Below are 23,917 nucleotides of genomic sequence, written 5' to 3'. Positions count from 1 at the left end.
CTGGAGTAGAGGGTCTCTAAGGATCTTTAAGGGTTCCATCCATGACCCAGGGTTAGGGCATGAAAGCTAGTGGTAGATACCCAAGACCCTAACAAAGTGTGGCCCGTGGGGATGGGAAGGTGGGAAACTTCATGCTCTTGTGAATAATGCCTCTCCCTCCGGTTGGCCTTCCTCCAGGAGGGACATGGGCGGTGGCAGCAAATGGGACTCTCGGATGCACTGCCTGAGTTTTGCAGGTGACTCCTTGGCTTGATTATGGGGAGTGGCCCCACGGTGCCCGCCCTGGCAACTCCTATATAGCGAGAGCCCGAAGCCCCCTTCCGGGTTCCGTACCGCTGGCCAGGCCACTTCCGGTAGCGCGATGGCTGGGTTCCCGGGACTCGAACGGAAGTTCCGGCGGGGGCGGTGGAGGGGGAAGAGTGTGTCTGTGCCGGAGAAAGAGGAGACTCGCCCGAGAGGTCTCGAAAGCCCCAGGGAGTGAAGGTACGCTGGTCCCCTACCCGCAGGCAGAGCAAGGGCCCTGGGAGAGATTGGACCACAACGAGGGTCCAGGCGAATGGGGAAGGGGAACCGCAATTGTGAAGGATGGGGGTGGGGAGTGAGGTGTGAGGAGGCGCTGGCCAGTCTTGGGGACTTTGGGGTGTAAAGAGGGGTAAGAAGTCGGGGTCCGGATGTGATGAGAGGGACTTTTGGGGTCGAAACTGGAAGACCCCATCGTGGGGCGGGGGCTCCCCAGGGTCGAAGGTAGACTGCCACTCTGGGCAGCAGCAGGTCCCGGGTCAAGGTAGAAAATGTCACCGTGGGGAGGCGCGGCCCTTAGAACAGAAGTTCCCATTATGGGGAGTGGGAGATCCTGGATCGGCTGGAAAGTTTCTACGACAAGGAGGGAGACCCTAGGTCAGGGTGGGGCTCCACTCTGAGAAGGGGGAACTCGGGTGAGAGGTGGAAGTCGCTCAGTTGGGAAGGGACGGAACCCCAGCTTAGAAAGAAGTGCATTCTCTTGTGGGAAGGGGGACCCTAGGGTCAGAGGTGAGGGATCCCACAGCAGAGAGGTGCACTCGGGATCAGAAATGGAAAGTGCAGGCCAGTCGGGAGGGTGGGAGCTGCTGGGACGGGTAGGCACTTAGAGGCAGGTAGCAGAAGCTTCTGGGTAGTTTGAAGGATGCTAAGGATGGTGAGGAGCCCGCCAGCCTGACACTCTTGTGTGTTCGGGTGTCCCAGACTGTGGTCAAGTTGGGGGACCCATTTGAAGTCCCGCTGAGGGGGACATGGGCCACCAGTTAGGTAGGATATGGGTGGTGGACCCTGTGCTCTTGGGGGGCATGGGCAGCCCAGGGGCTCTGGGAGTGGCTGGGCCAGAGACTGCTGTGAAGGCTGGGTGGGGGCTGGATGGGTGAGAAGTTGGAGAAAATGCGTGTGGGGTGGGGATGGGGGAGTAGAAGCTGGAAGCTTATTTCTCTGCCATTTTTCTCCCCTTCATTTCCCAGTAGGGCTGGGATTTGGGGAGGAAGGGACCCGGAGGCTGTAGAGAAGGGGGATGATTGGAGAGCTGGGAGGAGGCAGCTACCTGCTGAGGACTGTTAGGTGGGGGGAAGGCTGCAGGGGATGTCCTGGCTCCCTTCCCCCACAGTCCCTAAACTCTGCCTTTTGCCCATTTCCAGCAAGTGCAGGCTGTGTGGTGACCAAAAGGCACCAGGAGGCACTAGAAGGGGCACCTCTGCTTCTCATCGCTAGAACAGAGGCCAACTTCCTACTTGCTGTAGCTGGGGATTTCTTGTCTTCCTTTTCTTTGTGCCCAGGACAGAACCTGGGGTGCTGTGTGGGCCCTGGGTTTGAGGCTCTGCCCCTGTGTCGGGAGTCTCTCCCCTGCCTGGGCTTGCCCTTGACCGGTCCCCTGAACTTGCACAGGCCCCAGCCTGGAGCCCTGCAGTGTATGTGTGGTAACACCATGTCTGTGCCCCTGCTCACCGATGCTGCCACCGTGTCTGGAGCTGAGCGGGAAACGGCTGCGGTAAGGGTCCTCGCCCACCCACAAAAGCCCCCAGGCCAGCTGGGGAACTGGCCAGAGGAGTATGGGAAAAATGGAGGTGGCAATGATAAGTGAGCAGCCTAGAGCCAGGGGGGTGGGGGGTGGCCAGTAACCTGTTTGCTTGCTACCTGAGTTCCCTCACGTCCATGGGGGACAGGGAGGGGTGGCCAGAAGTTAAAGGACAGTAGGAAATTATAGCAAGATGGTGATGGTGGCCCTCCTCCATTTCTCCGTCCTTCATTTCTTCCCAGGTTATTTTTTTACATGGACTTGGAGACACAGGGTGAGTGAGCTGAGGAGTGGGTGTTCCCTGGGAGGTGGGGCCTGGCCCAGTGGGCAGGGCTGGAGAGGCCTGTGCCCTCCCTTTCTCCCTCGCCACAGCGGTGCCTTTTCTCCCTTCCCTCCTACAGGCACAGTTGGGCTGACGCCCTCTCCACCATCCGGCTCCCTCACGTCAAGTACATCTGTCCCCATGCGTGAGTGTCACCCTAGCAAGGGAGGGGCTAAGGATGGGAATCAGATGTGGGGGTGGTGATCCTGTGGTCCCATGTCTGTTCTCTCCCGCCAGCTGCATCCTGGGGCCTGGGCCCAGGGCAGTCAGAAGTGTCATTTTCAGCCTTTATTCCTGTGGAGGCCCTGGGAATGGGGTCCAGCCCCAGCCCAAGGTCTCCCAGACCCAAGTCCTTCTAGAACTAGGACCCTCTGTTCCCCTTCCCCAAGTACTCACCCACTGAGCTGGAACCCTTGCGAGCAGAGTGCTGGGGCTATGCTTCTCTTATCTCTACTGCTGATGCTTTAACCACAGCTTCCAGCCCCGCGTGGCATGTTGCCTGGCAACACCTTAAACACAGTCACTGCCTGCTGGGAGGGGGCAGAGGAGGGAGGGGCCCCCAGGGGCTGCTCTGTCCCCTCCTGGGTTCACTGCTATGGCTTCCTCATCCCTCCGGAGCATGATGGCCCTTCTTGCTGTCTTCCCCAGGCCTCGGATCCCCGTGACACTCAACATGAAGATGGTGATGCCCTCCTGGTGAGTTTGGGGAGTGATGGAATGGGAGCTGAGGGAGCTGTAGGGGGCTGGCCGGGGTCTTCCTGTAGCTGCCAGTGCCTCTGTTTCCCAGGTTTGACCTGATGGGGTTGAGTCCGGATGCCCCTGAGGACGAGGAGGGCATCAAGAAAGCAGCAGAGAATAGTAAGGCCCCAGCTCCTCCTCAGCACACTCCCTGCTCCCACCCCAACCCCTCCAGGAAAACGTTGGGTGGTACCTTCCTCTGCTCTCTTCCTGGGGCCCCTCTAGCAGCTTCCCCCCACCCACTCTCCCTCCCCCTCCCCCAGTAAAGGCCTTGATTGAGCACGAAATGAAGAATGGGATCCCTGCCAATCGGATTGTCCTGGGAGGCTTTTCACAGGTGAGGGGGGGCAGGGTGGAGGGGGGTGGGTAGGTGAGCTGGGCCCTCATGACTGACTTCTCATTCTCCCCGCCCTCCAGGGTGGGGCCCTGTCCCTCTACACTGCCCTCACCTGCCCCCATCCTCTGGCTGGCATCGTGGCATTGAGCTGTTGGCTGCCTCTGCACCGGGCCTTCCCCCAGGTGAGCGTCTCCGTGACCCCTGTCCTGCCCGTTGAGTCTCCTTCTGGCCTCGGAATTGTGCTCAAGCACCGGTGTTGCCTTCTGAGTCTTGTTCTGACCGCAGGCAGCCAACGGCAGTGCCAAGGACCTGGCCATCCTTCAGTGCCATGGGGAGCTGGACCCCATGGTTCCCGTACGGTTTGGGGCCCTGACGGCCGAGAAGCTCCGGTCCGTTGTCACACCTGCAAGGGTCCAGTTCAAGACTTACCCAGGTGTCATGCACGGCTCCTGTCCTCAGGTCAGTAAAGGCTGCTTCCTGCTCCTGCCCCTCTCCTTCCCTCCAACCAGGAGCCTCTCACAGTCCCCCCTTCCTTCCAGGAGATGGCAGCTGTGAAGGAGTTTCTTGAGAAGCTCCTGCCTCCTGTCTAACCAGAGTTGCTGGCCCCCAGCGCAGTCCCCCCAGCTCATAGGGGACCTAGCACGCGTGGCACCATCTTGGATCTGAGCCGGTCGAGCCCGTCCCCACCTTCCCTGACCTATCCTCCTCCCACAGGCCTCTGGGGCAGGCAGGCCAAGGCCTAGCCAGGCCTTCCTTCCTGGCTGTAGTTGCCTGGCTGCCTGCAGTAGGGTTTGGGCTGCTTTCTTCTCCATTTCTCTGGAGGTGGGCCCCCCAGCAGCAGTATTGGAGGGGCTGTAGGCAGCGGGAGAAGGGGCCCAGCCGCTGACCCACTCACTCAGGACCTCACTCACTAGCCCCGCTTTGGGCCCCCTCCTGTGACCTCAGGGTTTGGCCCAAGGGGCCCTCCCAGGCCCCATCTACCCCCTCCCAACTGATTCTGCCCGAGATAATCGTTGTCTCTTCTGCCTCCACTCCAGCTGCTTCTCAATCATGAATGTGTCCGTGACCCCAGGCCCCCTTGCTGCTGTGGGCTACCTGCTCCTGGGCAGTGTTGGTGAGGGGGCAGAATCCTTGGAGGGGGCCTTCCTTCAGCCCTTTCTGACTCGGGGGCTGGGCCCTGTCTCCCTGTTACCTTCCTCGCGGGCCTGGAGCCTGCAGGGCTGGACCAAGGCCCAAGGTCTTCCCTGGCTGTGTCACCCTCACATTGTTCCCTCTCTAGGGCCAGGGGAGGTGGGGGAGGAGTTGTGTCTCGTCTTCTGTCTCCATGTGGGTTTGGGTGTTTTCTTGTTGTGTCCTGAATTCCGATAAAATTAAAGGAATTGCTTCAACTCTCAGGCCTGGCTGGTTCTGTCCAAAGGGTAGGTAGGGAGACACCATGTGTGAGAAAATGCTTCAGGGTAAGAAAACCTTTTATTTTAAATATTTTGGAGAGTGCCTTCATAACAATATAAATTAGTGCCTGGGAGCAGGGTGTTGTCGTCTCAGGGCCCCACCTCCCCCACTCTCATCTCCATGATCTTGATGGGCCCTGTGTTCCCAGACCCTGTGGAGGCGAAGAGTTAAGAGACTTCTGTCTCCTGATCCATGGAGCCCTTGGCTTCATGCCTGTAGGCTGAACTGGCCCACTGGACTTTGAGGTAGGGCAGGCTCTGAGGCCCCTGGGTTCTTGCCAGATGCTGCTGAGCAGGCAGTTGTTTCTCTTTCCTGGTTCGTGGTAGGAGAGGGTGTCAGACCTGTGTGCTGAAGCCTGAGGGATTCTGCTTCTGCCAGCGCCATAGATCCTCACCTGTGATAGGGGGAGGCACGTGGTCAGGATCCACACTGCAGTGCAGGGCCGCCACCACCTCGGGGCATGTCCACCCAGCCAGTGCCTCCTGGCCCCTGGCTGTCTCCCAGGGGTTGGGCTGGCACTCACACATCCTGTCCAGCCCTAAGGCTGCTGTCCAGCCCAGCTCCCGGAGGGCCAGGCTCGGGTTGGCATAACAGGCAGCCACGTCACCTTCCCGCCGTGCTACCACCTTGTATGGGATCTACAAGAGAGGGGACAATTGAAGCTTAACTGAGCCAGCCGTGGCCTCACCCAGCCAGCTTCTGACTAGACCCTCAAGGAATGGAGCCCAGGCCGGATCTCTTGCAGGCACACAGTGCTAGGGCAGACTGAGTAGAGATGGCAGCGCCCCTTAGGTAGGCCAGTAGGAGGGGCCGGGTCTACTGCTGGGAGTCAGGGGGCCGGGCAGGGTAGGCACCCACCTTCCTCCCAGAGGCCTTCTCCATGGCCTGGACCATCTGCAGCACCGAATAGCCCGTGCCGGTTCCCAGGTTGTAGATCTGCCCAGGAGAGAACAGGTACAATGGAAGGGGCTGGCCTAAGCACCCCTCAGGGCCCCATTTTCCTAGAACTCCACCTCCCTTCCTTCGATCCACGTTTCTCTCCTCACCCGGCAGCCACACTGCTCTTTCAGTTTCCTCAGGGCCGCGATGTGGCCCTTGGCCAGATCCACCACGTGGATGTAATCCCGGACGCCTACGGAGGAGTTGGTTGGTTGGGAGGGCTTAGTACAGTCTAGGCCACCTGGGTCTCCCTCGTGGCTCCCACTTCTGGCTGCTCATCCTGGGCTCACCTGTGCCATCCTCTGTGTCATAGTCATTGCCAAAGACATTCAGTGCCTCTCGTCGCCCAATCGCCACCTGGGGTGTAGGTCAGGTCAGCTCTTCCCAGGCCCTCAGCACCCGCTGTACCCCTAAAACCCAGGGCAGCCCATCCCTCCCCTTCTTCCTTACCTGGGAGATATAGGGCATGAGGTTGTTGGGGATACCCTGAGGGTCTTCACCAATGCGGCCCGAAGCGTGGGCACCCGTGGGGTTGAAGTAGCGCAGCAGCACTGCGTTCCAGGTCTGTGAGACACGGGTCAGGGGGCGGGGCGAGGGTGCAGGCTGGGTCCCCACTCAACCCACAGCCTTTTACCTCTTGCCCTCCATGCCTGTTCTCTATCCCTAGAAAGGGGCCAGGAGCCCTGGCTGGTGTAGCTCGTTGGATTGAGCGCGGGCCTGCGAACCACATGATCACGGTTCGATTTCCAGTCAGGGCACATGCCTGGGTTGCAGGCCACTTCCCAGCAGGGGATACATGAGAGGCAACAATACATTGATATTTCTCTCCCTCTCTCCTTCCCTTCCCCTCTAAAGACAAATAAATAAAATATTAAAAAAAAAAAAGAAAGGGGCTGGGAGATTGGGTCCTTCCCCAGGTGCTGTGTGGCCTTGGGCAGTCTCTGCTGCTCCCTGAGCCCTAGCTTCCTCGGTGGGGGTTGCCTCTGATCCTGTCCTCAGATTCACCGGGGCAGAGCCAGGGCTGGGTTCTCTCACCTTGTCTGCCTGGCACAGGTCCCGGATCATTTCCTCAATGAAGAACTTGGATTTGCCATAGGGGTTGGTACAGCCCCCTGTGGGGTGGGCCTCGTCCAGGGGCAGGTACTGGGGGTTCCCATACACAGTGGCTGAGCTGCTGAACACCAGGCTCTTCACCCCGTGGGCTCTCATGATCTGGCCGTGGGGGGGAGGTGTCAGTGGCCTCTACCTCCCACATTATTCCCAGCCCTTTACTGCTTCACTGGTGGATGGGGCCAAGGTACGGGCACTCCCACTTACAGGTGGGGAGACCGAGGCTGAGAGGTAAAGAAAGACATGTGTCCAAGGTGATACAGCTTTGGGCCCTGCCTGACTTGACCCCCTTACTCGCTGTGGAACTGCCTGCCTGGCCAGGGGCCCTCCCAGTGCCTGTGTCCTTGCCCCACATCTCACCTCCAGGAGCTGGATGGTTCCCGTTAGGTTAACTCTGTAATAGTCCAGAGGCTTCTGCACTGACTCGCCCACAGCCTTGAGCCCCGCAAAGTGGATGACTGCCGCAAAGCTGTGCTGCAGGCACAGAGCTGGGTCAGATGCTGCTCCACAAGCCCCGGCCCGTGGCAGTGCCCTCTGCCTGCCTGCCTGCCTGCCTGCCAGCTCCCCACCTTCTTGAAGAGACGTTCCAGGGCTGCCTGGTCCAAGATGTCCATCTCCTCAAACTCCAAAGAGTGGCCCGTCAGCTCCTGAACTCGCTGCAGGCTCTCAGGCATGGAGCTCCCTCCTGGTTGGGCACACAGAGGCCATCAAAATCAGAGGTGGGGTGCTGGGGACTAGCCAAGATACACCCCCCTGAAGGCAGAACCCAGGGTTTTCCTTCTGACCTCTCCAGAAGCCCCAGCCCCACCCCTGCACTCACCACGGATGGCATTATGGAAGTTGTCGATGACCACAGGCAAATAGCCCGCCTCCAGCAGCTCCAACACTGTGTGGCTGCCAATGTAGCCAGCCCCGCCCGTTACCAGCACCTTCTCTGCCATCGCACCTGGCCCAGGACACACAGTCTCAGAGGCAGCTTGCACTGGCCACTCAGGGCCTCCTTCCAGCAGAAATCTGGTCTCGGAGGGAGGCAGTAGTGTGTCCCACTTAATAGGGTGATTCTGGAATCCGCCTTCGTCCAAGTTTAGATACCATCACTTACCTTCTCTTTGCCTCAGTTTCCATCTCTATAACATGGGACTTACTGTACTAATGCCTTGTGGTAGTGTAAGATTTAAATGAGGCGATTTTAAAGGCCTGTCACATGGTACAGGTGGGGAGACCCACACGTATTTTCTAGACCAAACTGGCCCTGGGTTGGGAAGGTGGAATCTAAGGCTCCACATTCTTCCCCAAGGCGTCTGGGAACTGAACAGTGCTGGGCAGAAGCCCACATGGCAGCAGCACTGGAACTCCAAGCGCCCAGGAAGGGATTCTGCCTGCCAGACTCAGGCCTTCCCAGTCCTTCTGCCACCACTAGGTATAAACTGGCTCCTGGGCTCCAGCTGCACACAGCCCTCCCGCCTTGCTCTCCCTCCAGGGTCAAAAGGGAGGAAGCAGGAAACTTACCAGCCAGCCTCAGGGTGGGGTCCTTTGCCAGGCAGGCTGAGCCCAGCTCTGGGACTGCAGCACTGCTTTCCTGGCATTGGCCCCACCCCACCCCAGGTCAGCCAGGCTGGCTAAGCCTCTTCCCCTGCCTGGGCCAACAGGAGCACTCGCAGTTTGGAGCTAAGGATCCCGCCCAACTCTAGGCAGCACTGAGCTGGCCAGTGTAGACGTGGCCCTGGCGCCTACTCCACTGCCAGGTGTGCACCCCGCCTTGAACAAACTCCAGGGGCAGAGGGGGAGGAGAGGGTGGAAAGCACCAAATACTGAGGTCTTTCATTCGGGGAGGCCCTGCTAGGAGCTGTCTTCCTCCAGGCTACCTCAATTGCCTCCAGGGTTCATCCAGCTCCAACCAGTTTGGCGGAGCGCCCTCGGTGTACAGGGCACTTTTGCATTATTTTCCTGAATTCTCCCAGTATCCTAATGAGGCAGGTATTATCACTGGCACTTTACAGACCAGAATACTAAAGTCAGACTGAAGTAATTTGCTTGCTGTCACACAGTTAGTGATAGCTGGGCCAGAATCAGGATCTCCAGCTCCTAGGCCAGCCCCTAACCCAAGCAGTTCGCCCTTCCCCCAGCTGCTTCCCGCTGGACTCTGCTCCGGATGTCGAAGCCTCCCCTACCCCCATCCCACTGAGATCCACACACTGTGCGGATCTCCAGAAAGTGGTCGCGGAGGGTGCCCTGCGAGGCAAGAAGGTTGGTGAAGCGAACCACCCCGGGCCCCAGCTGACGTCTCCTCGGTTTTTCCAGTCTACATAATGGGTGGGAGAGGGCGCTGGGTCTGGGGTCACGGCTAGAAGGGGGCCGCACAAGGCGTCCCCAGACTGGGAATGAATGACCCCGGGCCGCCCCAGCTGCGGTAGCTGGAGCGGGCCAGCCCTGGCGATACTCTGCCCAGAACACAGCCTGGCCCCCAAAAGCTCTCGCTCCCTCCCAGTAGACCACCCGGCCCCTCGCTCGCCGGACAGTCCAGCCCCACATTCCCTTCCCGAACCTGATCGGGACTGCGCGTCCCACGCTGCCTCTAGCGTTACCGCCTCCGGAGCCTCGGTCCCTTTAAGAGCTGACAGCGGACAAGGTCCCGCCCTCTCACACCCGCAGGAAACGCGTCACTGGCAGGGAACACGTCACTCGGGGAGACAGCAGTACGGGACGCTGGGAGGACCAAAGGAGCTGGCCATCGAAGAGCGCGCCCCTAAAAGGCCAGCAGTGGGCAGCACAGTCCAGTGCCAAAGTGGCCCGCGGCCAGACTCGGGCCTCGGAGCCGAGCAGCGGAGATCCGCTCCCACGGAGGGTGCTCCGGGTTTCTGCGCCAAGATCGAGCGCTCATCCCGACCCGTGGAAAAGGGCGGAGGGCAGCGCCCAGGGAGTTAGGGCTCCCAGCTCACCTGCAGGTTTTCCAAGCTTTTTGTATCTGCTTAACCCTTTCATCAGTGAGCCTTGCATTAATACACAACTGCGTGGAACGAAGACAGTAAGGGGCGGCGCTGATAGAAGGGAACGGTGCGCGTTGCCTTAGAAGCGGCAGGTGCTGGGAAGTATGGCTCGAAAACCTACCAAAGAACTGGAAGCTTTATTATCAGGTAGGTATTATCACTGGCACTTTACAGACCAGAATACTAGTCAGACTAAAGTAATTTGGCTGCTGTCACACAGCTAGTGATAACTGGGCCAGAATCAGGATCTTCCGGCTCCTAGGCCAGCCCTAACCCAAGCGAAGTTCGCCCTTCCCCAGCTGCTTCCCACTGGACTCGGCCCCGGATGTTGAAGCCTCCCCTACCCCCATCCCAATGAGGTCCAAAGTGAGGTGAAGGTAAAGTAGGAATTGTGTGCTGACTGCGCTCAACCTTCACACAGACTGAGAATGGTCTGTCTGCACCCTGCCTACCACAGTGGATTAAAAAATGATCATGTTTCTGTTTAACATAATGGTATGGCTAGGGAATGATGTGTATAAAGGCATGTGTGTATAAAGGCATGTTTCATACTGTGTGATGAAACCAGAGCCAGTAAATAAATGCACAAGTGTTTCCCAAAACCTGGAATGCGCAAGGACGACTGAGGGCTGGCAGAGCCTGACATCCAAAGAGCCAAGCACACCGGCTCTAGCCCAGACCCAGAGGAGCAGACGGCCCTGCTGCCCTCAGAGAGCTTGTGCAGCAGCCCTGGTCAGAGCCAAGGGCCCCAGGAACATCTTCCCGGGGCACTCTGGCCAGCTCTGGAGTCAGCCCAAAGCCACCAGTTTCCAGTCACTGTAAATTTGGGGGTCAGGTGGGGAAACAGAGAATGAATCCAGAGATGAATAGTCTGCGTTCACCTCTCAGACTGCAAATGAAGACGTTTTATTCCCCCATTCTCATATATATACACATCTGCAGGATCCTGGAATGGTTCAGCATCATTAAACCTTTCATTACATAGCAGTTTTCAAAAACTATGTTCAGAGTGGTTTTCCAGAGAGGCTAAAGTTGGCAGGTAGCCAGTGCAGAACTGAGCCTTCACCCCTTCAGCAAATGCCCTCTGCCAGCTTGGGGAAAAACCCCTCCGTGCCTTTTTGCCCTCTGAAGTCAGAGAGCAATGGCCAAGGCCACAGTTGGGTAGAGCTGTGTAGTCACCTGTCAGATTTCATCCAGAGTTAAGATCTGAAGATCAACCCAAGCCAGGGAACTGGGTTTCCAAGTGGCCCCAGGGATTCAACTCCTGGGCTGTTGGGTCCATGGTGAAGGGAGGCCCCCAGGCCCCGGGGCCTCTTCGTTCTACTCTGGCAGGGAGGGCCTGAGGCCAAGCAGCTCCTGTCCCTTGCCTCCGTTCTACCAGGAGAGAGCTGTGTGCAGGGCTGCCAGTGAGGTGCCCGTTCCTGTCCATTTTGTTCCCATTTCCATGAGTCCATCAGTGAATCATCCAGGCAAGCCCCCATCCCACAGTCCCTGAACTTTGGGTGGGCCAGGGGCTCACAGTTTACATGTAGCCTGAGCCACTTTGGAACTGGTTTTTCTGTTAAGGGCTTGACAGATAAAGGTTCCAGCTTCCAGGAGCTTCTGGAGGTTCACACCCTTTGAGACACAAGGAGGCTGAAGTCAGTCATGATATGCCCCCACACCCGGGAAACAGCACACTGACAGACAGCTGTGGTACTGAAAGAGTAAGGGTGAAGATAAAGGGCTCCTTCCTGTGACGAGGGGACACCAGCTAGCTGTCTTTGAGGCTGTGTCCTTCTGGCACCTGGGTCCCCCTCTGATTTCCCTGGTACAGGAGGCCTCAGCCCGTGCAACGGTTAGTAGTGCCCCCACCAGAACAGGGATCCCATGGGTCTTGTTCCATGCTCCATCTCCAGGGCCTGGCCCACAGGGTCAAACACGACACACTGTAGGGATTAACTGTGGGGCAGAGGGAGCTCGAGCACCAGCTGGAAGGGCCACTCGGGAAACCTGCTCTTCGCAGCAACAGCTCCTGTTTGCTCCCCTGCACTATGTCCTGGGCTCTGGGCTAAGCATTCTACATTTCCCTAGTTCATCCTCATACTGGCCCTATGAGATAGGTGTTGTTATCCCATTTCTTAGGCTCCGAGAGGTAAAGTGTTTTGTCAGGTCACACAGCCTGTGAGCAGCAGCACTAGGTTTTAAACCCAGTGACTTCTGAGCCTAAAGCGCAGGTGCTCTGCTTCCAGTCCTCATGGAATGCCCCAGGGGCCATCTCACCCCACTACCCCCATTGACGGGGAATGACGTCTAGAGAGGACTGACTCACGTCAGGTTGTGCACCTCACCCCTTTTGGGGCGCTCCCCTTGCCTCCTGGTGCCTTTCTAAACTAAAGCAGCAAACTTGCAGGAGAGCTTGGCCTTCTAGAGGCCTCAATTGCTCACACTCTGTTCTCTCAAGAACACACAACAATGCCCTGGCACCCTAATAACTTTCCCCTATTAACTGCTTCCCTTCCCCCCGAAATAACAATAACCCTAAATGAACCCATCAGCTTCTGTCCTCTGGCTTCAGGCAGAGCCCTAATTGGTTCAGGGCTGTCACAACAGGGGACAGACAGGCTTACCGTGTGAATGCCCAAGCCTGCCAGCATATAGACCAGGTCCTCAGTGGCCAAGTTTCCCGATGCCCCCTGTGCATAGGGACAGCCTCCGAGTCCTGCCACGGAAGAGTCCACGACACTCACCCCCATCTAGAAACATAAAGACAGTGAAACATGGCTCTGACTGTGGGACCAGAGCCTACAAAGCTGGTCCTGAGAAATCTGCCAGCTGTCTGCTGCTTGAAATGCCACTGGCAGTCATTCCTTCCTTGTGTTTGTGATTCTGTCCCAGTGAAAACCCCGCTGAAAAGCCCTGGCTGGTGTAGCTCAGTGGATTGAGCGCGGGCCTGTGAACCAGAGGATCGAGGTTCAATTCCCAGTCAGGGTACATGCCTGGGTTGCAGGCCGGTTCCCGGCAGGGGATGCAGTTCCTGGCAGAGGGTGCACGAGAGGCAACCATACATTGATATTTCTCTCCCTCTCTCCTTCCCTTCCCCTCTAAAGAAATAAAATCTTAAAAAAAAATTAAATTTAAAAAAGAAAGTAATCGAATCACTGAGACATTGGCCTATAGGAGGTAAGTTGGGAGTGGGGGGAAAAAGTGGCCCGAGGTTGCTCTGTAACCTGAAGACAACAGGCTGGAATCAGACTAACGCTACCGCAAGGCAGCCGGTGGAGAGACGCTGAGAACTCTCCCACAGGGCAGCCAGCCCAGGAGAAGCAGGTCTCAAGGGCAGCCTGATCGCAGGTCTCAGTCCAGTCTCCGGGAAGCGGCAGTAAAAGCTCACCCCAAGTGACCACTGCCTGCGCCCCACTGCCTGGCGCGGCCTGCTGCTCCACACGGAGGCGTGTTCACACACTCCCTACCCAGCGTGCGACCCCAGGGCCAGGGCCCCGAGCCCTTCCCGAGCCCTGCCTCGGCCTTGCTGGGCAGTGCTGCCAAGCCGCCTTTCTGCTTCCCCTGCTTGACCGATGAACTTCTCCATGTCTCTGAAGCCTCGCTCAGGCCTCTTCTGGCAGCACGTCCCTACCCACCCAGCTGGGATGGCACCTCCCTCTGCCCCGTGCTTCCTCCCTTTGTGGCATCTGTCATAATGCATTAGGATGGTCACCTAACCCCTTCACTGTTGCCCCTAATACACAGATGTAAGAACTTCTGGGGCAGGGTAACGCACCTGTGTTCATCATGAGAATGGATGCGTGCTTTTCTCCTAGGACATGCCTGGATTACCTGCAGGGCCATCAGGGTGTTGGCCAGGGCCTGGCCATAGGTGTCATGGCAGTGGACGGCCAGGGCAGACACTGGCACCTCGTGCATGACAGCAGACAGCATCTCCTTCATGACTCCAGGGGTGCCCACGCCGATGGTGTCCCCCAGGGAGATCTCGTAGCAGCCCATTGCATACATCTTCTTACTGACCTGAGAAAGACAAGCCGGCGCCTGGAGGACACAGGCTCCCAAGCCAAGTGGCAGAGAGTGCAGAAGTGGGGTCCGTGGCCTGTGCAGAACACCTCCATGACGGGTAGACAGATGGGATCGCTGGCTCCTGACAACTTTGAATGAGATCAGTCCCCATGCTCCTCATCAGGAGACCAGGGCGTAGGGAGCTGCCACAGGGCAGACCCTGGGGCTGCAACCCCCGCTTTCTTCCCACCCGAGCCTCCCCCTTCACACAGTGCGTCAGACCCAGGTACTAGAAGCAGTGAAATGGACCCCTTTCTGGCAGCTTTATCTCTGATCTGTGAAGTCATGGGTCTGAAGTGCTAGCTTTATATTTTTGACAGAGTACAAAACTATTTAAATTTTCAGAAGCCCATTGCAGACCCCTAAAATCACTGCAAAGCCAGAGTGTGTGCTTGACATAGGGAGACACTTCCATGCGGCTGGGGGGAGCACACGCCAGGGCCAGGGGGCTGGATGCACCCGGCCACGGTCTGTGGACAAGGAGTGGTGAGAGCAGTGATCGGCGCCCGGTGGCCTGCGGGGCAGAGGGTGCAGCCGAAGGAGCGGCTCTGGGGTGACAAGGATTAAAACCCCAGTTCTGCCGCTCACTAGCTGTGGGGCCTTGGCAAGGAACTTGACTTTTCTGAGCTTCAGTTTCTGCTTCTAAAAAATGGTGATGAGGCTTTAAAGGGCTACAGTGGCAACAGGAGGCTGAGATCTGGAGCACAGCGCTCCCTTTCAATGGGCAGACATGACTGTTGCCACTCCTTGCTTTTGCACGTTGCCATGGTGTTGAGGGAAGAGCAAGCGGGCTCCAGAGGTAAACGACATGGGGGCCGAGCCACAGTTGCACCATGGACAACCCGCATGGCAACTGAATCAGTCTCAGTTTCCTCAGCTGGAAAATGGGCTAACAACAATACTGAATTTGCAGGCTGGTTTTGAGGACTAAGTGCCATGAGCACCTTGTGTTGCTGAAACTCAATTTCCACTATGTGTTCTCAGACCTGGCTGTTGCTCAGAGGGTGTTCTGTGGCCTCTCTGACTACAAGGGACCTCGGCCACCTTGGCTGAGGAGCCTCTGCACAAAGGATTATTGCCTCAATTATCATCTGCCCACTGACCAGACTGGAAACTCCAGAGGCAGCATTCATCCTGGGATGGAGGGCTGGGGCGTGAATGAAGGACATCAGTGACCCACCAGGACAGGGCGGTGAGGGGAACCTCTGCATGCAGGGGCAGGCAAGGTAGCCAGCTCTCTCAAAAGCCCCGCCCTGGTGCCCCCACACACCTCAGCTACTTTGGCCGGGGAGATCTTCCCTTCATAGGGGCATCCGAGCACACAGGAGAGGTACCTGCAGGAAGATGGGGGAAGAAACGGCATCAGTGCCCCTGAGTTTGGGCCAGCGGGCTGAGGCAAGGGAGGCTGTTCGACACACATCCCTGGTTAGCCCGCAATCAAAACCTGAGCTGGGCAGGAGGCCAAGCACCTGGGTGAAAGGCTAATTCAATGACAGAGCCAGAATGAAGGTGGTGCTGAGTAGTGCCGGGAGGGGGCAGTGGAGAGCACAGCAAGTAAGGGGACTAATGGGCCTGTAGTTCAGGAAGCAGGAGTTGCACAGGTCTCTGGAGAGGCAGCCAGAGACCAGCCATGGGGAAGGGGCTGGAGAAGGTAACGTGAATAGGTGCCTGAGCTGCACAGAGGGCAGGTAAAGTAGGACATGGGCCAGGGTAGCTGGGGCCCATTCTTACAGGAAGGGACCAGGGGCCCATGAAACCAAAGGCAGGACTAAGAGCCGGGCTGGCCTGCTCTGGTGAGCTGTCAGATGATTCATTTATCCAACTGACACTGAGTTGGCCCCTCTGGGCCAGGCACTAGGGTAGCTCCGTGAGCAAGGCTGATGGGTCCCCCCCCCACCGTGCTTATTCTCAGTTAGGAGACAGCTGATTAAAGGGCAATCAGACAAGTCCAGGAGATAACCTCAGAAGGTGACGCACTGTGAAGGAAAGGTCAGGGAATGTGACAGGAGCAATCAGAGGAGGCCAAGAGTGGCTGGGGTGGCCCAGGACAGACGTGTACAGACAGACGCTGCAGCTGAGAGAGGGGGGTGGCCACAGGAAGAGCATTCAGGCAGCGAAGAGCTGAGCCACAGAGAGCAAGGGGCAAAGAAGTAAGGCCCGACCCGAGGCCGGAGAGGTGGGCACCGGCGTCATCACAGGATCCTACGAGCTATGGTAAGGAGAGTGGGTCTCGGATGTAGGCGGCCCTATTCCCAACCACACCACTGGAGCCGAGGCTCCACTCAAACCTCTCAGAGTCTAGCAAACTATTCTGCACATAACAAATGGTTGCTGGTTAAATAACTTCAGCCTTAAAGGTCTCAGTATAGTTTTCCATTTTAATTCTCCCTCTTATTTTCCAGTCGTTGCTGAGCAAGGGAAAGTTAGACCAGGCTTGGGAGTCAGGCAGACCTGACAAGCTCCTGCTTCCCCATCCTCCCACCCATCCACCCACCCATCCACCCATCCATCCATGCATCTGCCCATCAGATCATGGGCACCTACTATGTGCTGGGCCTTGAGCTGGCAGAGGGGTACACCAGGAACTGAGAGAGATGTGGGCTCCATCTAGTGGGGGTGGGAGGCAAGGGACAGTTTACCAAGCAGGTGAGTGCTAAGTTAGAGGATGTGTAATGGACTAAGGGAGTCTGGGGTTGGGGGCAGCACTAACTCCAGCTGAGGGACAGAGAAAGCTTCTTGGAGAAACTAGCAGCCATGAGGGGACTGAAGGATGAACAGTGGTTAGTCCTGATAAGTAGGATGTAGGAGGAAGTGAGTTCTGAATCTTTGGAAAGCAGGTGCAGAGGCCCAGAGGCAAGAGAGAGTGGGACCACGTGACAAAGAGAAGGCAGTCCCAGTTGGGCTGGAAGGGAGCAGTGACCACTGAGGCTGCTCTGAGAGCAGGGCCTGAACCACGCAGGGCCTGCGACCCAGGTGGAAAAGTCTGGAGTGGGGAAGTCACCGTAAGCTTCTTAACCAGGAGTGACGTGGTCAGAGTGCGCCTCTGAAAGCACTCTGGCTGCAATCTGGACCTTAGAGCGGACGCTCCGTCCTCCTGAGCCTCGGTGTTGGCACCTGAACGAGCGGCTACTCCCCTCCTTGCTGGCCAGCTGTGAAGCTACGTATGATGATCCCTGGCACCACTGCTACTGACGCTGTGGTTGGTCTTGGAGGTTTAGGAGGCCTAGGGGACTCTTCTGGGACGTGTGAAGAGCTGGTGGTGGAGGCAAGAGTAAAGCGACTGCCACGAGCCCTGCCTAATGTTCTGTCCTGCTAAGATTTCCTTTGGTGAACTGACCCCCAAATCAGGTTTGGAGAACGCACTTGCTAGGGTTTCTTCTGACCACATTTACTTGGGAAAAGATGTCGCAGCCTGGAGCTTAGGCTGCCTGCCCCCAGGATAGGGAGTGTGTGGGGGAGGGTCACTGAGTCAGAGTTGGGTACTGGTCCAGAATGGCCACGTGGAAAAGACAGGCAGCTGCGATGTGGTCCGACTCACCCCCGCACAGGGATGCTGGCTGCCTGGGCCGCCTGCAAGACCTGGTCCCACCGCTGGAAACTTTCATCTATGGAGCAGTTGATGTTCTTCCTGGTGAAGAGCTCGGAGGCAGCTCCAAAGATGCTCACCTCCTTGGCTCCGGCAGCCACCTGCCAACAGCCAGAGGAACTCCTCTGAGCCTTCGGCCCTTCGAGGGGTAGCAGAACAGCAAACCCCCAGTCCCACAGCCAATTCTAGGATCTATGAATGTCATGGGTTGAATTCTGTCTCCCCACAAAAAAGTTTCGTTTAGGTCCTAACCCTCAGTGCCTCAGCCTATGTTCTTATTTGGAATAGGATCATTGTAGATATAATTTATTAAGACAAGGCCATACTGGTTTCTCTCTAATGTGACTGGTGTCCTTATGAGAGAGCAGCCATGCGAAGACAGAGACGCAGAGGGGCGGCCAGTGAAGGTGGAAGCAGAGATTAGAGTTACACACCTACAAGCCGAGGAATGTCAATGGCGTTGGCTGGCACCGGGAACTGGGGCCATGGACCAGAGTCACCCCCAGAACACACAGAAGGCACCAGCCCTGCCGACACCTTGATCTCGGCCTTCTGGCCCCCCAGCCTGTGAGAGGGTACATTTTTGCCGTTTGTAGTATTTTGTTATGGCAACCCCAGAAAATTAATACCGTGGATTATATCTCAATAAGAAAGAACCTTGGCCTTCCCCCAAGGACCAGTATTGCCACTGCCATGCCCAGGAAGCTGGTTACTCTTTTACTTTTTTGGGGAAGATTTTATTTGCTGATTTCTAGAGAGAGGAAAGGAGGGAGAGAGGGAAAGAAACAATGTGTAGTTGCTTCTTGCGTGCCCCATACTGGGGACCTGGCCTGCAACCCAGGCATGTGCCCTGTCTGGGAATCAAACCAGCGACCCTTTGGTTCACAGGCCGGCATTCAATCCACTGAGCCACACCAGCCAGGGCCTGTTGAAATTCTTGAGATCTTACTTTCCTTTTCTTTACAGAGGAAATGGGTAAGAACAAAAAAGCTATAATTTATTAAGCACTTATCTCCTAATTAATTTCTTTTCATTTTATCTTCTGAAATCCTAAAAATGGTACCCTATTACTAGCCGTACTATACGGGCAGGACCTCAGACTTGTCCAGACCAGAGAGCGGGGAGTGGCTGGCCCAGCACTGCCCCAGCCTGTCATCTGTCTGGCTGACAGCACTCCTCACCACTGGAAACAGCCCTTCAGACAGAAGTCCTGGGGCAGGGCCTGAGGCCCAGGGAAAAGGCAGCGCCCCGCGCCCCCCCACCTCTGCAAACAAACTTACTGCTGCCTGGTAGCCTTTGAAATTTGGGGTCAGCACTGGGTAGCTGATACCAGGAAACTTCTGGATGCCCTTCAAGACCTCAGTGTGGTCAGCCATCTGGAAACCAAAGGAGACATTGTGGAGTCATGAGTAAGGGCAAGCAGAGAGCTCAGGTAGAGAAAACCTTTTCATCACCCGGTCTTCGGAACCCCTGGTGAGGAGCTCTGCGGGGCTGTCTCCCCAGAGCCATCCCCACGTGTGACGGCTGACGGGTCAGAAGGCCCCTGGGTGTGGGTGATAGCTCCAGTTTCTCCTCATGGAGAATACTGTCAGCTTCACATACTGGTGACAGCAGTGCCACTATCACCAGCTGGTCACGGAGAACACACTGAGAGCATGGTCACTGGGCTTGGCTCTGTGTGATCTAACACTCGGCTGCATGGTCCCAGCAAGGTGACCAAGCAATTCAGGGGCAGAGCCCAGGCTGAATCCAAGCCTCCCACCTGCCAGGTTACTTTTATTTTTTGTTTCTTTCTTCTTCTTCTTCTTTTTTTTTTGCTGAGTAATACTGCTATGAATCATCTAAGACCTCTGCAAGTCAGAGACCCGGAAACCTATGCTCTTGACTTCTACTTCCCTCCAGGACAAATGCAAACCTTTCCATCCCTCTCTTCTGAAAAACACCTCTCACTGACGGCTGGGGCTCACCTGAGGAACCCACTTGGGAGACACAAAGCTGGTGGCTTCTATAACGGGGAGTCCTGCTTCAGAAAGCATGTCTATCATCCTGATTTTCACTGGAGTAGGTACAATATTCTGCAATAGAGAGATGGACACCAGAACAAACAGGTCAGCCAAGTTGGGAAACGAACGGCCTCAGAAAGCAGCGCCTGTCGGTTCGAGGGGTCTGCTACAGCAAACACTTTACTATCTCACTAATGTGAGTTCATGTGTAACCCTCGCCAACAGTTAGGGTACAAGGTGTCTTCAGACTCTGCAGATGTGGTGCATTGGAGGCAGCTTATCATCTGAAAAGGAGTTAATATTTACATGGAAACAATACTTTTCTGCCATATAGGCTTTTTCTTAACTAAATGTCTGCTAATTTATGATCCGGTCATAAGCAAACTGAGGGCCATGTATCATAGCCTGAAAGGGCAGGGATGACTAACCCTCTGGGTCTTATGAGATGGGGACCCCCAAAGTATTACACCCTCCTCTTCCATCTCCCAGGTGGCAGGGATCTCATTCTCACGTGTTCAGCCTAGTGTTTCTCTCCCTCCCCTACCAGGTCTAGTTGCTAAGCAGACTCTACGGACTTCTCTTTCTAAATCTAGCATCATTATCCCAGGGACATTATGGCATAGTCTCACTCCACCAGTCCACCCCACAGGAATCCTCCTAAAATAGCTTCCACTATCTCACTCTACTGCTCAAATGCCTTCTATGGCTCCCTAGGACCTATAGGATCAGGTAAAAAATCCTAAGAACTTCAAGCCCTTCCACATGCTCCCCCACAATTTCTCTCGCATTGCTTTAATGTAATCTGTTACATTGCAAAATGATTTTTGAGGGCCCTCCATGTTTCAGGGGTTGTGCTAGGTGCTGCGGGGACCACAGGGAGTAGGACAGACATGATTCTGCCCTCCTGGAGCTCACAGTTTATTGTTCCTAGCAAGTGCTCAATATGAAAATTATGCTTGTTGTGTTTTTTAAGCTTTCTTAATGAAAAAAAATCAATGCATGATTATTTCCAAAACACACGCCAGAAACAAAAGAAAACCACCCTTAAAACCTCCCTGATATGAAACCTTCAGGTCTGTGAAGTCTGATATGTTAGATGCTAGCCATATGTGGTTATATATCTATTTTAATCAAAATTACATAAAAATAAAACTTCCTCAGCCACACTTCAAGTGCTCAACAGCCACATGTGCCACATGTGATAGTGGCTATCACAAAGGACAGCCCAGAACATTCCCATCTTCACAGAAAGTTCTACTGGACAGCATGATTCCAATTTTATGCTATTACCAACGGCTGTGAGAACACCCCTAAGGCTAAATCTTTGCATATGGCCCTCATTGGCTTCCTTAGTTTACATAAACCCCCTTCCATGGACCTGCTGGACGCAAAGGCATGCCCTCACCATCACGCTGCAGTCCCGCAGTGCTCCCCAGCCACCCCACAGCCTTGAAATGCATGTGGGGATACTGCACCCCATGCACTACCATCTTAGATTGCTTAACTGTCACAGGCACCCACCTGGTCCCCGACCCAGACCTACACTGGGCAGAGTGATCGTGTCTTGCATAGCTCTGTCCATCTCTGCTGCACCTACCACATGGGAACTCTCAGGGTTCAAAAAAGCTTTTTTGATTGATTTCTAGCTTTACCTTTTCATTTTGTAGTCCATCTCGGGGACCAACTTCCACAATTTTCACCTGCTTTGGGAAAGTACTCAAGGATGAGGTGCTGACCTTTGATTTAAAAGAGAAAACAAAAAGTGACAGGCACAGATCGTCCCAATCCCCTGGGGCAATGCACACTCAGCCAAACACACACGAGGAGGCAGCAATGTGACCACGGAGGCAGAGAGACTGGGGTGATGCAGCCCCAGCCACGGAAATACCGACAGCGCCCAGAAACTGCAGAGACAAGAAATGGATTCTCTTCTAAAATGCTGATGTCAGCCCCGTGAAAATGACTTTGGACTTCTGACCTCCAGATGGTGGGAAAGAAAATGAATGTTATTTTAAGCCCCCAACTTTGTTAGAATTTGCTATAGCAGCCATAGGAAACTAATCCAGTGTCCTAGTTGGGAAGGGTTACAAAGAAAATGTTCTTTTTAATGCCACCCCCACCCCCAGCCCAGCACCCCCACAGGTGAGGATGGGTTAACAATAACATTTGTCACAAAGGCACTTTGAATTGCTCCACCCCTCCCTGTCTTCTTGACAGTTTGGAAGGAATTAAAGTACTTTGATGTCCCACAGTGACTAATGTTGCTGTGTTATTACAATGGTGTATTGCCATATTTTGTGGGAGTAAATTGTGGAACTCATTATTGTAATACTTGAACAAATTTAAACACCTAATTTACGCTCCTCTTTTCTTTGTGTGTAAATTGTAGATGCTACATAATGAAACCAAATAAACTCCATGAAATGTGGGGGGAAAAATCCCCCAGGGAGCCGATCTGAAGAAATGGACTCATTCTCACTAATGCTGAGACCACAAACAGTAGTTCTCCCCACTTGATTCACATTTGGCCCTGGCCCTCCGTGGGTTACAAGGTTGTCCTGATATGCCAAAATTACAGGTTGATCAGGTCAGGGCACACACAAGAATCAACCAATAAATATATAAATAAAGGGAACAAAAAAAATTGATGTTTCTCTCTTTCTCCCCCTTGCTCTAAGAATCAATGGCTGCATAAAAAATAATAACAACTCACATTTGGTCTCTTTCAGAATTAGGAGCAGAGAGAACATGCCCCTTAGAAACGGGAGTAAACAAGAGATTCGAGTTCCCAGTGCAGGCCCATTTCTAACTCCCTGAAGTCGGGACTCGTTTCCAACTGTGTGACAGTTGAGCATTTAGGCAAAGGGAGGGGAATGACTGCTTTTCCCACTGGGAACTGAAGGGGTATTTGTGATTTTTCACTAAGGAAGAGCTTGGAGAGGTCTTAAGCTCAATTAGAGGGAGAAAGGTGCCAGGGTCACCAGAAAGAGCCTTGAACAGGAAATTAGGACACCGGAGATGGCGTCCCAGGTCTCCAGGACCGGGCAAGTCGCTCCCCCTCTCCGGGACTGTTTTCCCTATAATCCTCAAGGGATCTGGGGTACACATTAAGACTTCAAGGTCCACCTGACTCGGGAAAAGTAAACCTTGCTCTCCTGCTTCGTCGCTCAGAGGCACCGAGCGTCACGGTGCCTGCACGGCCGCCCCTTGCCGGCCGTGGCACTTACATCCCTGACGGAAGCCAAGCCCACCAGTCTCTCTCGCAGCCGGCCCCTCACTGTCGCCATCTTGGTCCGGCTGTCCCGGGGAAGGTCCCGCTGAGTCCCACGTGACTACCCACTTCCGGGTGGGCAGGGCCTCGCCTTTGGGGCGGGTCTCTGCAGTGACGCAGGACGCCCTACGCTGGCCCCGCCCCCAGCCGCTCAGCTTACCTTCTATCCGCCCAGTTCTGCCGTACTCTTTATCCGGGGCAAATGAGCACCGCTTCGTTGCCTTGAGAAGTGAGATTCTTGGGCTATGAAGAGGATCAACTATTAACCAAAGTTTCTGTCTTCATAGGTTTAGAGTCAAGGAGGTGTGGGCAGACGGATATTATTGTCGATGGAAGAATGGCCACCCTATAGAAAAGCCTTTTATTTGAGACGAATTTTGAGAACAAGCCAGGAAGCAAAATATCAATGGATTAAGTAAATGCTCTGGAGAATGGCAGTTCTGCAGCTTGTTTTATACGTTACAATCAAAGGAGAAGCTGTAAGGAGGTTTACGTGAAATCTGTTGATAGATTAGGAGAAAAGCCGAACAGGAGGAAATCTCCAGGCCTGAATAAAAAGCAAAACGGAGAGACACTTCTTTTACACTGGTCGGTACAGTCAAGAACGCGTGCAGTACATGGCGAGATAGTACGTCCCACATTAACAACAGGCCCGCCACGTGCCCCTTCCTCCCCCAAGGAGGAGGTTAGTATGTCAAGGTTAGTATGTGGTCCCTTTTTCGTCCACAACAATCACACAAACAGTGGTATATTCACTACCACTTACAATAAGATGGAGCATTGCTACTTGCCCCTTGCTGTTCTGAGTTCTTTGCACATCTTAACTTCATCATCATCTTCGGGATTCAAATGCAGGCAGTTGACTCCAGAGAGAGGAGCATCCTTTGATTTAACACCTGGAAGAATGAGTGAGATCTATCCAGGTAAAGAGGATACAAGAAAAGCTTTTTAGACAGCTAGCATGTGCAAATCTCCTGAGGCAATGAAATTCAATGCTTAGAGCAGTATTTTTCAAAATACACATTGTGGTCATGGTATCAACTTAGTGGATATAAACGTTAAGAAAAAAATCAAAATATCAGAA

The 23,917-nt window shown here is 55.0% G+C and overlaps 3 protein-coding genes across 3 annotated transcripts; 1 reads left to right on the top strand and 2 right to left on the bottom strand.

Annotated features, from left to right (window-relative positions):
- The first annotated feature begins 375 nt into the window (after positions 1-375).
- LYPLA2 (lysophospholipase 2) lies at positions 376-4,829 on the top strand. The gene is made up of 10 exons (XM_037032927.1): positions 376-483; positions 1,909-2,011; positions 2,281-2,312; positions 2,440-2,505; positions 3,009-3,056; positions 3,148-3,218; positions 3,362-3,435; positions 3,516-3,617; positions 3,721-3,894; positions 3,975-4,829. The coding sequence occupies exons 2-10, from the start codon at positions 1,934-1,936 to the stop codon at positions 4,023-4,025; spliced, it is 696 nt and encodes a 231-aa protein (XP_036888822.1). The 5' UTR covers positions 376-483; positions 1,909-1,933; the 3' UTR covers positions 4,026-4,829.
- A 57-nt stretch (positions 4,830-4,886) lies between these two features.
- GALE (UDP-galactose-4-epimerase) lies at positions 4,887-9,581 on the bottom strand. The gene is made up of 11 exons (XM_037032925.1): positions 9,482-9,581; positions 7,757-7,882; positions 7,506-7,621; positions 7,297-7,410; positions 6,862-7,038; positions 6,277-6,390; positions 6,117-6,183; positions 5,934-6,019; positions 5,746-5,823; positions 5,411-5,525; positions 4,887-5,281 (listed from the first exon to the last, which is right to left on the bottom strand). Exons 2-11 carry the CDS (start codon positions 7,875-7,877, stop codon positions 5,223-5,225), a joined length of 1,047 nt encoding a protein of 348 aa, XP_036888820.1. The 5' UTR covers positions 7,878-7,882; positions 9,482-9,581; the 3' UTR covers positions 4,887-5,222.
- Positions 9,582-10,802: 1,221 nt separating this feature from the next.
- HMGCL (3-hydroxy-3-methylglutaryl-CoA lyase) lies at positions 10,803-22,896 on the bottom strand. The gene is made up of 9 exons (XM_037032924.1): positions 22,790-22,896; positions 21,215-21,298; positions 19,527-19,634; positions 18,840-18,935; positions 17,512-17,660; positions 15,244-15,307; positions 13,740-13,928; positions 12,533-12,658; positions 10,803-11,540 (listed from the first exon to the last, which is right to left on the bottom strand). The coding sequence occupies exons 1-9, from the start codon at positions 22,847-22,849 to the stop codon at positions 11,439-11,441; spliced, it is 978 nt and encodes a 325-aa protein (XP_036888819.1). The 5' UTR covers positions 22,850-22,896; the 3' UTR covers positions 10,803-11,438.
- Between the last annotated feature and the right edge of the window lie 1,021 nt (positions 22,897-23,917).

The sequence above is a fragment of the Sturnira hondurensis genome, unplaced genomic scaffold (assembly GCF_014824575.4).
Source record: "Sturnira hondurensis isolate 20B ecotype Veracruz unplaced genomic scaffold, ASM1482457v3 Scaffold0021555, whole genome shotgun sequence".
In the NCBI taxonomy this organism is placed as follows: domain Eukaryota; kingdom Metazoa; phylum Chordata; class Mammalia; order Chiroptera; family Phyllostomidae; genus Sturnira; species Sturnira hondurensis.
This window is presented reverse-complemented; position numbering and strand designations above follow the sequence as displayed.

Coding starts and splice junctions, on each gene's coding strand:
- LYPLA2 (XM_037032927.1), top strand. CDS start 1,934: ATGTGTGGTAACACCATGTCTGTGCCCCTGCTCACCGATGCTGCCACC. Junction 2,012..2,280: donor CTGAGCGGGAAACGGCTGCG/GTAAGGGTCCTC, acceptor ATTTCTTCCCAG/GTTATTTTTTTACATGGACT. Junction 3,436..3,515: donor TCCTGGGAGGCTTTTCACAG/GTGAGGGGGGGC, acceptor CCCGCCCTCCAG/GGTGGGGCCCTGTCCCTCTA.
- GALE (XM_037032925.1), bottom strand. CDS start 7,877: ATGGCAGAGAAGGTGCTGGTAACGGGCGGGGCTGGCTACATTGGCAGC. Junction 7,411..7,505: donor TGGAACGTCTCTTCAAGAAG/GTGGGGAGCTGG, acceptor CTGTGCCTGCAG/CACAGCTTTGCGGCAGTCAT. Junction 6,020..6,116: donor TGACACAGAGGATGGCACAG/GTGAGCCCAGGA, acceptor ACTCCTCCGTAG/GCGTCCGGGATTACATCCAC.
- HMGCL (XM_037032924.1), bottom strand. CDS start 22,849: ATGGCGACAGTGAGGGGCCGGCTGCGAGAGAGACTGGTGGGCTTGGCT. Junction 21,299..22,789: donor GCTTGGCTTCCGTCAGGGAT/GTAAGTGCCACG, acceptor TTTAAATCAAAG/GTCAGCACCTCATCCTTGAG. Junction 18,936..19,526: donor CTCCCAAGTGGGTTCCTCAG/GTGAGCCCCAGC, acceptor TTTGGTTTCCAG/ATGGCTGACCACACTGAGGT.